The sequence below is a fragment of the Populus nigra genome, chromosome 14 (genome assembly GCF_951802175.1).
Source record: "Populus nigra chromosome 14, ddPopNigr1.1, whole genome shotgun sequence".
Lineage (NCBI taxonomy): Eukaryota > Viridiplantae > Streptophyta > Magnoliopsida > Malpighiales > Salicaceae > Populus > Populus nigra.
Genome location: NC_084865.1, coordinates 12,192,767 through 12,208,185, shown reverse-complemented (window position 1 = coordinate 12,208,185; position 15,419 = coordinate 12,192,767). Strand labels below are relative to the sequence as shown.

General features: G+C 31.2%; 2 protein-coding genes and 1 long non-coding RNA gene across 3 annotated transcripts; all 3 read left to right on the top strand.

Annotated features, from left to right (window-relative positions):
* The first annotated feature begins 8,790 nt into the window (after positions 1-8,790).
* LOC133673543 (methyl jasmonate esterase 1-like) lies at positions 8,791-11,110 on the top strand. Its single transcript, XM_062094409.1, has 3 exons — positions 8,791-9,326; positions 10,311-10,442; positions 10,586-11,110. Exons 1-3 carry the CDS (start codon positions 8,964-8,966, stop codon positions 10,868-10,870), a joined length of 780 nt encoding a protein of 259 aa, XP_061950393.1. The 5' UTR covers positions 8,791-8,963; the 3' UTR covers positions 10,871-11,110.
* Positions 11,111-12,220: 1,110 nt separating this feature from the next.
* LOC133672600 (methyl jasmonate esterase 1-like) lies at positions 12,221-15,128 on the top strand. Its single transcript, XM_062093058.1, has 3 exons — positions 12,221-12,878; positions 14,418-14,549; positions 14,641-15,128. Exons 1-3 carry the CDS (start codon positions 12,285-12,287, stop codon positions 14,914-14,916), a joined length of 1,002 nt encoding a protein of 333 aa, XP_061949042.1. The 5' UTR covers positions 12,221-12,284; the 3' UTR covers positions 14,917-15,128.
* LOC133672601 (uncharacterized) lies at positions 12,885-14,301 on the top strand. The gene is made up of 2 exons (XR_009834868.1): positions 12,885-13,860; positions 14,032-14,301. It is a non-coding gene; the product is annotated as an uncharacterized LOC133672601 (long non-coding RNA).
* Positions 15,129-15,419: the final 291 nt, after the last annotated feature.

Below are 15,419 nucleotides of genomic sequence, written 5' to 3'. Positions count from 1 at the left end.
AAGTGTTCTATCCAGTTATGAAGCATAGTTTCATCTGGGTATTGCTTGCTATGATTGTTTTATTTGACTTCGAGCTTAAGTAGCTAAAAGTCAAAATAACTTTTCTACTTCGTGAGTTTAAGAAGATGATCTATATGTATTAGCTAAAGGTTTCATTACTCAAGGTAATGAGGACCATTTATGCTTATTGAAGAAGTCATTGTATGGCTTGAAGTAGTCACTAAGACAATGATATAAAATGTTTGGTACTTTTATTCTTGAACATGGTTACTTTAGGAGTGACTATGATAGTTGTGCGTATTTCAGAAAGCTCTTAGATGACTTAATTGTGTACTTATTATTGTATGTTGATGACATGTTGATTTCCTCCAATAACATCTCTAAGATCAATAGTTTAAAGAATCAGTTAAGTAGTGAGTTTGAGATGAAGAATTTGGGTGCAAATAATAAGATTTTAGGTATGGAGATACGTAGCAAGTTATACTTATCATAGAGGAAGTATCTTGAGAAGGTACTTTAATGTTTTGATATGTAAGACTGCAAGCTAGTGAGTACTCAGTTGCAATTTATTTAAGCTTATATTCATTCTTGTTATCAGAAATTATAAAGGAGAAAGAGCATATGTTAAATGTTTCATATGTTAATGCAATTGAAAGCATTATGTATGCTATGTTTTACACCCATTCAGACATTTCACATGTTGTTAGTGTGGTCAACAAATTTATGAGAAATCTTGGTAAAGTTAACTATAGGCCATGAAATGCATATTATCTTAGAGGTACTAAAGATATTGGCTTGTATATGACATAGGTAGTAGCATTAGAAATAATGTTGAGGGCTATGAAAATTTAGAATATGCTACTAATTTGGATAGGAGAAGATCACTAATAGGTTATATTTTTGTTCTCTTGGGGTGTGCCATTAGTTGGAAAGTAATTTTACAAATCACTTTTGTCTTATCTATAATAGAGGCTAAGTATATGATTAATAGAGGCGATGAAAGAATCTTTATAGCTAAGAGGTTTGGTTGATAATATTGAATTGTCACATGAGTTGATTGTCATACATTGTGATAGCTAGAATGCTAATCATCTGACCAAGAACTAGATGTTCCATGAAAGGACCAAATATATTGATGTTAGGTATCACTTCATTTTAGATATCATGTCATAGGTTGTTAATATAGAAAATTTCTACAGTTGAAAACCCTACAGATATATAGATGAAACCTATCTTTACAACAAGTTCAAGCATTACTTGGACTTGATTGGTTTGTGTAGTACTTGAAAGATGCTTGGTAGAAGCAATCAAACAAGAGTTCAAGTTTCAAAAGTTGGCACAATTCAAGCTAATATGGAGATTTGTTGGGTTTGTCTTAAATTATGGGCCCAGGTGAGAAAATAAATACATATATGCCTAGTCTATATATAAAAGCCTAAAATTATCAAATTTTAGGGTTAAGACTTATTTGTAAGTGCTTCTATTATCTACACTTTTAGTGGCTAGAAAGAAGAGATAAATAATGAGTTTTTAGTTACTTTGGGATCTTGGGTGAGAATCAATTCCATGTGGCACATTGTAATTTCCTATGTTCTCAAAGTGAATTTCTTTGATCATCTTGCTTGTGAAGTAGGTCTAATTAGTTGTCAAACTAGTAAATCCCCCGTGTGCTCTTATGTGATTGAATATGCTTATTCTTTGATATTTCTTGTATAACAAAGTTTATAAATATATTAGATTAATATGCAAATATGCTTAGTTTATCATAAAAAGATTGTAGTTAAAAAATAATTAGCATGGATTGGTAGTTTATCATCATAAAGGCATGTTAAACAAAAGATATCTTAGGAAAGACTAGAGTTTATACATGTTTAAATATATAAACTCAATAAAAAAAACTTAAATTAAAATAAGAAGGGTACTTATTTGTTAAAGCACTTTAAAATAATGAATCTTTTGTTGTTGTCAATGATGAATCCTTTAAGGTTTATTGCTTTTCATTTATGCAATTAGGATGTATGCAATATGCCTTTTAAGACTCCAACACCACCACTTTAGTTTAGATTCTCTTCTAAACCAAGGTCTTTGAACTAAGGAATATGAAACTTAAATATCTCTTAACAATATAACCTAATCTATAGATTTGAGAGGAAAATCAAAGTATAAAATAAAAATAAAACATTAAAACACGAGGTGAGAAAGAGTGTAAAAATCTGAAAAATTATTTGTTTAAACTCTTCCTTTACCCCTTTTTTTATATTGAATTTTAGAAGTTAAAAAAAAAAAAATTGATAAGAAATAATTCCCATCATTATCAACCATTGATTAGTCACCATAAATAAAAAATTAAATCTAGAAAAACAAAGAGTTACTTGAGTGGAAAAACAAAGAGTTTGTTAAGATTAATTTCTCATTCATCCATAATTTGTTTATTTAAAACAAATTTTCAACAATCCCCCACATGAATGTAAATTATCTTGTAAATTTGAAAACGACTAAAAAATTTGTTGAGAGATATTGATTTAGTAGATTACTATATCAGGATAGGTAACTTTCGGCTTTGAACATTCCTTAATGAAATACTATTGGATTTATTCGGTTAAATAGTAAACATGATATCTTTAACTATTTAGCCTTTTATATAAACCAAGACAATAGTACTCATATAGTTTTATACTTAGAGATTTCATTTGGTTCTCACTATTGTATTCATTTTGGCCTTGAACAATTCTTAGATTCAAGAGTACTTTAAAGAATTTAACATTTATCAAAATTCTCAAAGAAACAACACATTTCTTACTCATATAGGTGATCTTTCATTAAAAATATTATGCTATACTCTATTTGGTATACCAAGAAATAAAAATCATTAAGAACACAACTTAACTTTTATCACGCCGCAGCTAACACTTATTTCAACATAGGAATAAGTTGGAAATAATAATTTCCTAGTACTACCGAAAATATTATATGACTTAGTTTTTCATTTGAACCTAGATCTTGAGATCTCCAATCAACTAGGTATGATTACCATCATTAAACTCTTTTATCTTTTGCAATTCATAACATACATTAAGCTCCTAATTATCTATGAATATATTCTAATTGGTCTATTCCATTTACTTTATTTTTGGATAAATAGACACTTATGTCCATTGGTATTTTCATAATGCTATTGTCACCTTTAAAAAATTCATCGAGAACTTTCTCAACATAATAAGATTGAGACAATATCAATCCATCAAATATTCTAGAAATATTTGTTCCTAGTATGATATATACAACACTCAATTCTTTCATGTCAAACTTGTTTAGTCAATATTTTTTTTAGTAGACTTGATCATGTGATCATTACTATCCAAATATAAGAATATCTTCTATATAGAGATATACAATGACATAACATTTATTTTTGCTTTTCACATGAACACATTTATCAACTTTGTTGATTTTAAATTTATTTGACAACATAACCTTGTTAAATTTTTCATATCATTGTTTAGGTGTTTGTTTCAAATCATAAAATAATTTGACAGGTTTACAAACTTTCTTTTTTTGTCCATTGATAACAAACCCCTCAGGTTATTTCATGTAAACCCCTCAGGTTATATCTATCAATAATACCATCAATTTTCACCTTTCTATTAAAGATTCACTTATGGCTTAATGATTTACTTATGAGAGGAAGATCCACTAGTTCTTATATATAACTATTCATAATGGATTCAATTTCACTATTGATTGTCTCCTTCCAATAAAAAGCTTTCAAACATGATATTACATTGGAGTAGGTTTAAGGTTTATTTTCTAATAAGTATGTTAAAAAATCAAGACCAAATGTTTTAGTCATTTTTGCTTTTTTATTTTCTCTAAGATCAACTTCATCATCTTCTAATCGATAATGATTATTTGAGCTAGCCTCAATCATTCTTTTAAGTGAATGATTTTCTCGTGTTCCTTTATATGGAAACATTTTCTCAAAGAATATAGCATTTTTTAATTCCATAATAGTATTAGGATGAATATCCTCAATACTTGACTTGTGTACAATAAATCAATATGCACTACTATTATATGCATATTTGATAAATACACAATCCACAGTTTTAGATCATATGTTGACCTTTTTATAATCAATTATTGCTACCTTTATAAGACACCCCCACACTTTGAGAGATTTATAGGAAGGTCTTCTACCTTTCTATAATTCATATGGTATCTTATCTAACTTTTTATGGGGTATTTTGTTAAGTATATAATTGACAGTTAAAATTGTCTCTTCCTATAAGTTCTGAGGTGATTTTGAACTTATCAATATGACTTTCATCATTTCGTTTAATGTTTGGTTCTTATGTTTCGCAATGCCATTTTATTATAGTAAATAAAAAGCAATAGTTTGGAGGATATTATCATCTTGAAAACAAAATTCACCAAATAGTGCTTCATATTCTCCACCTTTATCACTTTTTATTACTTTAATTTATTGTTAAGTTGATGTTCAACTTTATTTTTGTAATGTTTAAACATTTCAAGAGCTTCATCCTTACTCTTAAGCAAATAGATATAACAATACCTTATACCTATAAAAGAATATAATATTTTTTTCCACCTCTAGTTTGCACAAACTTTAAATCACCAATATTTAAGTGAATTAAATCTAGAGGTTCACTACTTTTTTCAATTATTTAAAAATATGGTTTTGTGAATTTTGATTATACATAAAATTCAAACTTATGATTCTTCCAAAAAACATGCTACGTAATAATTCATGATTTTATTAAGCTTTGCGTAGAATTATGACTTAACTTGTCATGCCACGCATCACAAGAATCAAGAAAATAAGAAAAAGATTTAATCTTATTATTATTCTCATCAAATGATTACAATAGTCATTATATTCATTTTAAAGTGGCTAACATAATGATAACCTTTATTTATAAATATATAACTCTTAGAGAGTATAATTTTATCACTTTTAAACACCATCTTAAAACTATTTTTACTCAACAATGAGTCAGACACTAAGTTCTTCATATTCTCATGCAATATATTGTTAAAGGTAAGAAGCTTTCCAAATATCATATGCAGTATGAACTTTTTAAAAGCAGTATCTTGGAGGTTGATGAGTTCTCCATGTATAGGTTTTCTCCATCCACTTCTTTGTAAATAGAAACATACTCTTCTAAGCACATACATGTCCTGTAACACGAGTTTCAACCCATCACTTCTCAAAATTGTATAATCAACTTGACTTTAAAAATAACAAATATGTTCATTTCTAAAACTTCATTATCGAGGTAATCAACCTTATTGATATTGGCTTTAATAATCATTTATTTTCATGGGTAGCTTTGTTAAGCCTTATTTTGTTCATTGTGATTTGTTCAATTATCACTATTTCATTAATAAACTATACCGTATATAAAAATAGTATCGTATGAATAAGTTTCAATGAAAGATTGTAGGGTTCACAAATGGTCCCATTTTAAATCTAATCTCCTTAGATAAAACTTACTAGATCGTATCTATTCACAACACTAACTTTTTCGTATATGTAAATAGTAACATATACATATAATGTTGTATACATGAACAAATCTAGTAAGATAACTTTGATGTCATTCTTATATTTAAAAATTTACTGGCTTTAAACCTTTTCATAACGACAACTTCAACCTTGAGCTTTTTGTTAAAAACTTTTCAAAGTCCTTCTATACTCTTAATTGAACTATTGTGTATTATTTAATCTATTCAAAATGTAATTTTTTTAAGACATGAAATCACTATGATTTCATATGTCCAAAGGTACCATAATAATGCAATTAAATTCATTATTTCACAACTTTAATATTTTTCATACAACAACTTAACCAAGTTTGAGGTGGGCACATAAATCAATATTTTATGTTGTCACCATTGAAAGTTCAATCCATTGAACTTTTTAGGTTTTTCATTATGCATTACACAAAGTGATAGTGGAATCCTCGCTATTGAGGCAGTACTTGTCGATGCAATATTGGTTGGAAAAACCAATTCTCAAGTTGAAAACATGATATAAATTATAAAAACAATAGACAATAATATTTATAAATAAATATTTCAACTCCATAAAAAGCAAGTAAAATAATACAAAACTTGAAATAAAGCAACTCGATAAATAAAAATATTTAAATTATATAAGATAAAAATAAATATTTTTTTTTATTTTAGTTTAAATTAAACATGCATTATGTCAAAACATTATATTTAAACAAGAAAGACAAAATATATGATTATACCAACAAGTTTGCAAGTAACATGTATAAACTAAACAAAGATATAAAAATGGTTTATAAAAGCTTATTTCATAAAATATATATCATGCAACAACTCAAAGAGATTTAAATAAATGACATGATTACAATTTTAGAAGGTAAATTATAATCTTAAAATAAAGATATATAACAAACTTCTAAAATTAAATAAAGAAAAAAAACATAAAGCTACAAGTAAACCAACATGTTATAAATTAAAACATATAGTAATGAAATAAATCCATATGATTAATATTATTTTTTCCTACATGATAAACTATATATATATATATATATATATATATATATATATATATAAAGCTTATAAATATGTTAACAAACATGCTTAGTTTATCATAATAAGATTGTAGTTAAAAAATAATTAACATAGATTGATAATTTATCATCATAAAGATATGCTAAACAAAAGATTTCCTAGGAAAGATTAGAGTTTATACATGTTTAAATTTATAAACTCAAGATAAAAAATGCTTAAATTAAAATAAGAAGGTACTTACTTGTTGAAACACTTTAAAATAATGAATATTTTATTGTTGTCAAGGATGAATCATTTGTTCTTAAAGCTTTATTGCTCCTCACTTGTACAATTAGAATGTATGTAATATGTCTTCCAAGATTTCAACAATACCACCTTGATTTAGATGTACTTCTTAACCAAAGTTTTTGAACCAAATAATATGAAACTTAAATATCTCTCAATAAAATGAAACTAAGTACTAGATTTAGGAGGAAAGAAAAGTATAAAATGAGAATAAAACACTAAATTACGAGGCGAGGAAGAGTGTGTAAAAGTCTAAAAACTTCTTAGTTTAAACTTTTCTTTCACTCTCTTTTTTATAGTAAATATTGAAAGTTAAAAGGTTGAAGAATTAATAATAATTCATTCCCACCATTATCAATCATTGATTAGTTATTATAAATCATGATATAAATCTAAAAAAAATAAGAGTTTTAAGTGAGAAAACTAAGAGTTTTTTTTTTAATTTTTTATTTCCTCATAATTTATTTAGTTACAACAAATTTCCAATATTTTTAGTTAATCTGGTTTGAGATTGTAGGACTTAAGAGTTGTCTTTTTGACGAGTAGTAGAGGATATAAAGATTTCTTTTTGGTTTCGCAGCACATTTGAAATTGGCTTCACTCTGCTCTTGCACCGTGACCATTCTTTTGAAGATTTCATCAACTTAACCATTTAGTAATTGGCTCAGTGATAAAAGTTTGAGATTAAAGGGTTTACTCTCTTTGTGGTCTCAAGTTCGAGTCATGTGATTGCTAATATGATGATCACTAGAGGTTTTTATGATCGTTAATTTCAGGGCTCGTAAGGTTAGTTGAGATATGTACCTGAACATTCATATTAATAATAATAATAATAAAAAGATTTCATCCATTTGATTTTAACACTAGAACATGTATCATTCATCTTTTTTGGCTATGAAGCTGAATAGTGAATACATGCAAAAGTTGATTGCAGACTGAAGTTTGGTCTCCGCAGCAAGGACCAAAAGAACCCCCTTATCTCTCTCTTTCTACACGTGGCCGCCTGCTGTTTTATCTGAGGAAGATTACAACTTGTGATGCTATCAAGAGACGGCAAAATGACAAATGTGGGTCCAGTTAAGATGCCATTGTTGAATTTTCAATGTGACGTGAAAGTGGAGAATATTTTTTTAACAATAACAGCTCCTCGGGAAGAAAATGTGTGGTTTGGTATTGCAGTATCTGCTAATTTTAAAAAAATTATTTTATAAAAAATATTTTTAGTTGAGATTGGTTTTAAAAAATATATATTTAATTAAAATTGTGGTTGAAATTAAGGTTGAATAAAAAATAATTTAATGTGTTTGATTAAAAATGCTTTTAAAATTGAGGTTATAAAATAATTTAAATATATATATATATATATATATATATTAATATTTATAGTTTTTAATTTAAATATTATAAATTTAATTATTGCTATTATATCATGAAATAAATCATACTTTATATAAAATATTTTTTATTATTTCATTAAATTATCTACAATTCCATTACATATAAAATTCATCCGACAAGAACTACAGTTTCCATGATTTTTTGAGCGTGCAATAAAATTAGATAAAATATTATCAGGAATAAAATCGAGATTACAATACAAGTAAATTTAATCTATCTTAAACTAATTTTAAAAAAAATAAAAATTATTATTCATGTTCACGTGACGTGAACAGTGCAAGTAATTAAAAAAAAATATTCACATTTACAAAACAGTAACTTAAGATTAATTCATCCACGTGGCAGTGTGCGGATGATAATGATTGCCAATGAAATACTCCTACTCGAGCTGAGAAGGAAGGAAGCAAACAAGAAATTGGATGGGCCCTTGAGTTTTTCTTTTTCTTGGTAGCAGACGGGCAAAAGTGAATTGAAAAGCAGTAATTTTCTGCTTCATAAAACTGGCGGTACAAACTTAATTTTTAATGGAATCCATCTTCAAAATCTGTGTTTCGAATACTTATCAAACAATTAAAAATTATGATTGAAACAAAACACAGTTCCAACCACAATACCAAACACCTTCGAACTAAGCTCTGCCATCCAACTTGTTCTCCATTCAAATTATAATATAGCCAGCAGGACGGGAAAACAGACACAAGGGATAGGAGATGGAGAGGCAGAAGCATTTTGTGCTAGTCCATGGAGCCTGTCATGGAGCATGGTGTTGGTATAAGGTGGCAACTTTGCTTACATCAGCTGGTCACAAAGTTACAGCTCTGGATATGGCCGCTTCAGGGGTCCATCCAAAGCAGGTAGAAGAGCTCCATGCGATCTCAGACTATTTCGAGCCATTGATGGAATTCATGACATCTTTGCCACCAGAAGAAAGGGTGATTCTAGTGGGTCACAGTATGGGTGGGCTCTGTAATTCTGTTGCAATGGAAAGGTTCCCTGAGAAAATTTCTTGTGCAGTCTTCGCAGCATGTATCATGCCAGGTCCTGATCTGAGCTTCACAGCTGCAAAGGAAGAGGTATCATTTGCTCGCTGTGTCCCCCCCCCCCCCCCCCTTTTTCTCTCTTCACACACATACACAGAAAAAACTAAAAACTAAAAGCTTCCAGAGAAGGAGCTTTTTTTTTTTTTAATGGAGAAGAGATGGAAAGTAGCATGATATTTATACTCTATGATTTCTCGACGTCTTAATTAGCTATAGGGCTGTTATTCTTCCCCTGGCTTGTGCTATTTCAGATCTATTATGCAGGCTACACTGGATCTCCATAAGACGGTAGCTTTTCTTTAATTACTAGCCAGCAAATTAGATTTACTTGTATTTGATTCTAGCTGATTGTTTGAGAGGCTGAGAATGCGATTGTGAGGGAACAGATTTCATCCTGTTTGCCTAAATCTCTTACTTTGTTTAGACTAGCGATGAACTTAGATCCCACAAAAAATTGAGCTTGATCTGAGCTTCGTTTCAACATTGTCTAGCATAGGCACCATTAATGGCCAAGCATCAACGATGGAACATGGCCAGGCTCTAGGGCTACTCCAATCCATGATCATGTGGGTTAATGCCAAATGTGCTTCATGGGTCAACGATGATATAGTGTCTAATGGGTCTAAATTTCAACCTCTTCCAAATTCAATTATGGACGCTGAAGATTTTTCTTCTCGGAGAAATACTTGCTTTTCCTTGAAAGCAACCTATTTGTTAAATTCTCATTGCCTAAGATGAGCCAACTCGCGTAACCGTAAGCTCAATGGCCTGTTCTTGCTGTCCCTCTCCTTGCAGTTGCATTTTGGTATACTCATTACAGCAATGATCCTGCGTATTGTAAATAACTTCAGAACTTTATGAAGTGATTATGTTAATCTTCATTAATTCTTATGTTCCATCTCATATTGCTCTCTTAAATTGAAGTTCAAGGATAGCTATGGAGTGGGAATCGCATCACTCTTTTAAGCTTTCTCTCTGTGTAAAACGGTGATATTTACTTCGGAAATATATTATCAGAATGCCAGACAAGCGGGTTCCTTCATGGATTCACAATATATGTTTGATAATGGGCCCAACAATCCTCCAACGTCCATACTGCTTGGGCCCGACTGCTTGTCAATCCAGCTGTACCAGCTCTCCCCTGCCAAGGTGTTAAAGAGTTTTTCTCTTCATGCATGATTTATTAGATATGTTTTAGCACACCGTGATTTCTCTAAACTTGATTGAATCTTCTTCTCTCCTGCTGATCTTGCTTGCCTCGTTTTCTTTTTCTTTGAAAACTTGACCTGCAGGATCTTACGCTAGCGAAGCTGTTGCTGCGACCTCACCCTTTGTTTAGTGACGAGGCGACTCAAGAAGAAGTCTGGGTTACGAAGGAGAAGTACGGATCGGTTCCCCGAGTTTATATCGTGTGTGACCAAGACAAGATAATAAAGGAAGCTATACAGAGATGGATGATTGAAAAAAATCCACCGGATGAAGTAAAAGTTGTGCCTGGTTCTGATCACATGATCATGTTTTCTAAACCTCAAGAGATGTGCTCTTGCCTCTTGGAGGTTGCCAGGAAATACTCCTGATATTGTCAATTGCCACTTGCTTGTCGGAACCCGCTACTATGTGCAGACGATCAGAGGACCTCCAAGTATATAAGAGGTTTTTTTTTTGTTTTTCTTTTTCATGAATGTGAGTGTTCAAATTAGCTTTCGTGTACTTCGACTAATCCCACAAATCCTACATACCTTTAAATTAACGATCATGTAAATCTTTAATGATTCTGAGATTTATAAGACTTGAATTGGTAATTTTTAGAGAGTAAACTAGAGCTTGATTAGTTGAGTTATATCTTTTAAAATTTATGTATAATCTTTCTTCTTATTATATATAATTACTGGTCAATGGACCACGTGTTATATGGATGATTTATCAAACATAATCCTTAAAAAATATTTAATATTATATATTAGTATGTTAAAAAATAGTGAATTAAATTATATATATATAGGTTTATAGAGAAGTTAGAAAATATTTTATTCAATGAATTAAGATTACTAATGAAATGTGATATATATATATATATATATATATATATATATCATGAAAAAGATGAAACCAATTTTCATTTATTAAAAATTAAATATTTTTTTAATTAAGAAAATCTTAAAAGGATTGCTTAAAAAAATCGTATTTTAGTTGAGAAGATATATTTTGTGGAAAAGTTATATAAGATGATATAAAAGAAATTAAGTCTCTTTTCTTGATGTTGTGGGTTTAATCATTTAGAAAGACCGGGACTTTCGCTTAAAGCCGATTTCCAACCCGTGACTGAGAAAACTAGATGAATCAAGGTTCGAGGACTGACCGGGCGATGAAGTCAGCCCAGCCTTTCGGGTTTAAGGAGATTGGAGGAATTACTAATTTATGCCTGACCGCAGGAAGAGCCAACTGGTCTCTCGATCCAGAACAACTAGAAGAAGAGCGGCCCTTGTTCAGCTCATGTTTGAGCCTGCTCACGGGTTTAATCATGAATAAAACGTCAAAACAGTTATTTAATATTTTTCTTCACCAATTGGGCAGATTTAATGAGCATAAATGAGTTAAATTTAAAGTCAAAATTATTAGGTTTAATTGTGTTTTATAGGAAAATAAGGCTGGTAATAGAGATAATTTATTATAATAATTATCAAAATTAATTATATATTAATTTGGATTCCAAAATCTCTATAAAAAGATAATTATAGATTTAAGCTTTGTTTTTCCCATCTGTTTCATTCTACTGTAAAGCTTTAAATTCAGTTTTTATAAAAAGATATTTATTGAAAACTACATTGAATTTATTTTAAAATATATCTAAATAAAATGGTGTTAAAATCATGCAAGGCTGATCGCATACATTCTATCACTTTGATGCTACTTGATAAGCATGCTTTCCATCTAAAAAAAAAAAAACAGAAAAGAAAGGAAAAGAAGGGGATAGTTATTGAAAGGATTAAAATGGCTGGCATTAACCTGCCCTGTTTCTCTCTCTCACCAAAGTCAGGATCAAAATCAAGAATAGAAATGCTCTTCAATTCTCTGTCTCCTTCAGTGAAACCAATCTTGTTTCCTCTGGAAATATGCAACAGACAAGATAGACTTTTCTTGTTCCCAAAACCCGCTACCCCATCACAGAAACTTCTTTCCACAGGAGTGTCTCCTATAGCTTGCGCAAAACTGCCTAGTAATTTTAAAACACAGAGGCATTTTGTGTTAGTCCATGGAGCCTGCCATGGAGCATGGTGCTGGTATAAAGTAACAGCTCAGCTAAAATCTGCAGGTCATAATGTTACAGCTTTGGACATGGCTGCATCAGGGGTACATCCAAAGCAAGTTCATGAGCTCCATTCATTTGAGGACTATTTTGAGCCCTTGATGGAATTCATGGAGTCTTTGCCAACTGAGGAGAGGGTGGTTCTAGTGGGACACAGCATGAGTGGGATATGCATTTCTGTTGCTATGGAAAGGTTTCCAGAGAAAATTTCAGCTGCTGTTTTTGCTGCAGCTGTTATGCCTGGTCCTGACTTAAGCTTCAAAGCAATAGCAGAAAAGGTACTGTTTGCTCTGCCCCCACCTCCCCTTCAAAGAAATAGCAAGTCAATATTATGTTCTTGCCTGATAGTCTAATTCTGTAGGCACCATTAACTAGGTGGCTTAATCATCAGTTGATTTCAAATGCACTGCTTGTATCATTTGGTTTAGTAATTCAGATGGTATAAATGTAGATAAGCTTCGTGGGCAGGCAGTTGGGCTTGATTATGAATATTTCCCACATAGGTAAATTTAGGTTTTCTAGGATCATAATGTTTGCTAAAGTATAAAACTTAAAAAAATGTTGCTAGTGTGGCTTGTTTATGCTTGTGGTTTGTTTATTATTTCCCAGATTACAGTAATAGATGGAGCTATAGTTGCTAGTGTCTCTTTTTTTATTGCTTAAACTAGTGTAAGGGGAACTGGGAAAAGGGACTGGAGAATCTATTTCTACATTGCAATTTCAAAATGGGAATGATGCTCTAGATGGACTACTGTAATTTTATTTCTGACATATCATTATTAGCCATCATTTAGTATAAATTTTCAGTGTATTGATTAACAATCCTCCAATTTTATCTCAATGAATAGAGTCGTTAGTACAAAGTCTCAGTGTACTTGAAAATAAAAGAGTACGCCTTCATCTTTTTCTTTATCTTCTTCCAATCATTAATCTTGTGTATTTCTTGGCTTTTCCATGACATCTTTTATTACTCCCACCTAGCAGAAGCTCGCCCCTTCAATCGATGGTGATTAGCATCACCCTCATCTGCTCTATGATTTCTTTATAATTGAAAATCCTCTCTACTTTATTTAACCAATCAATAAACTCCTCTACCTATAAGGTTCCTGCAAACTCAGAGAGTTTTATCCGAAACCATAAATCTCCACCATATCCATGTAGATCAAGAGGCTGCCTCTACTCTCGCATCTGGGATTGTTGAGGTCAACATGGTATTGCAATCCATGTGGAGGAGATTAACCATTCTATCCGTTTCTCTATGTAAGCTACTTCCACGATAGTAGTGATAACATCTATTCCAAAAGAAACAGTCTTCTAAGATGTGGGATTTAGCCATTTTACTGGCTGCAGTATAAATGTGTTGTCATTTGCCAAATTTTGCTAATAGACTAAATAGGGGTTTGCCTAACTTCATTTACTTTAACTTGTCAGATTTTGTCTAAGGCAGGAAGATTGCTGATATTGTTGTTCCTGGTTAACAACAGGATTGTCTCCTGCACCTGCCCTATAGGTGGATTCAAAAGCTTGTGATTAGTCCAATATGCTGTTTATTATCAATTTTAGTTGCTATTGCCTTGAATAAAATTTTAGCAGGCTTCTTTCTGAACAGAGGAGTTTAAGGAGCACGATCTAATGTCAAGTTACCTGTTGATTATGGTTATAGGGCAATTATAGAATGCTGAATAGAGATTTACTTGAGAAGAGGTTTCTTACCTTTCCGTGTTTTTTTCTTTGCTTTGTATTTCACTATTGAGTTATTAGCATTTGTATCTAGTGAATGAACTAACTAATGATACCTACTTTGCAAAAACATGCAGTCTTCTCAAACATCAGTGTCCTACATGGATACACAATATGTGTTTGGTAATGGCCCTGACAACCCTCCAACTGCCGTAGTCCTTGGTCCCAACTACATGGCCTCCAGGTTCTACCACCTTTCCCCACCTGAGGTAAGACCTCCCTTTTCACTTGTCAGGAAAAATAGTGCAAGTAAATCTGATTAGGATAATTATCATTTCTAATCATTAAATATTCATCCAGGATTTGACGCTAGCTACATTGTTGGTTAGACCTTTCCCTATCTACAGTAGTTTAGAAACTGAAAAGGCTGTAATTGTCACCAAGGAGAAATATGGATCTGTTCGTCGAATTTACATAGTATGTGACCAAGAAAAAGATCCTAGGCAAACATGGATGATTGAAAACAATCCCGTGGATGAAGTGATGGTCATCTCTGGTTCTGATCACATGGCCATGTTTTCTAAACCACAAGAGCTCTGCTCTTGTCTCCTGGAGATTGGCGATAAATACTTGTAAATATTTTCTGTGAACTCATTGCAGATTGGAAGTAATGCACAACAGAGGAGAGAAGAAATAGGCAGCAACATACTTTGGGTTTTAATTAGAATTACTTGGAAGCACCTTCGATTTTCTTAATTCATTTGATGCATTAAATCTGACCATGTTTCTTGGTGTTCATCTCTTCTATGTTGCTTAAAGTGCAATGCAACTTCTTCTAGTTTATATCAGTAGCAGTCATCAGCATACATATAACATGAGACATTATTTTTGGGTTTTCGAGACTTGTTCTGATAAATAAATTCCGTTCTAGTTCTGCTGAACTGCCATAGGCAGAAGCGAACATATTATGCAAGGAAGCAACTCTGTTTGATAATCATAATAAAGGGATGTGATTGAGGAGCTGGCAAGTCTAATCAGAGAATAGATCCTTTACAATTCACATAGGGAAAGTGAAAGGCTTCGAATTCCTCTGAATAATGATGACAAAAGTGTAACCAGTGCTCAGAAGATTAATGAGG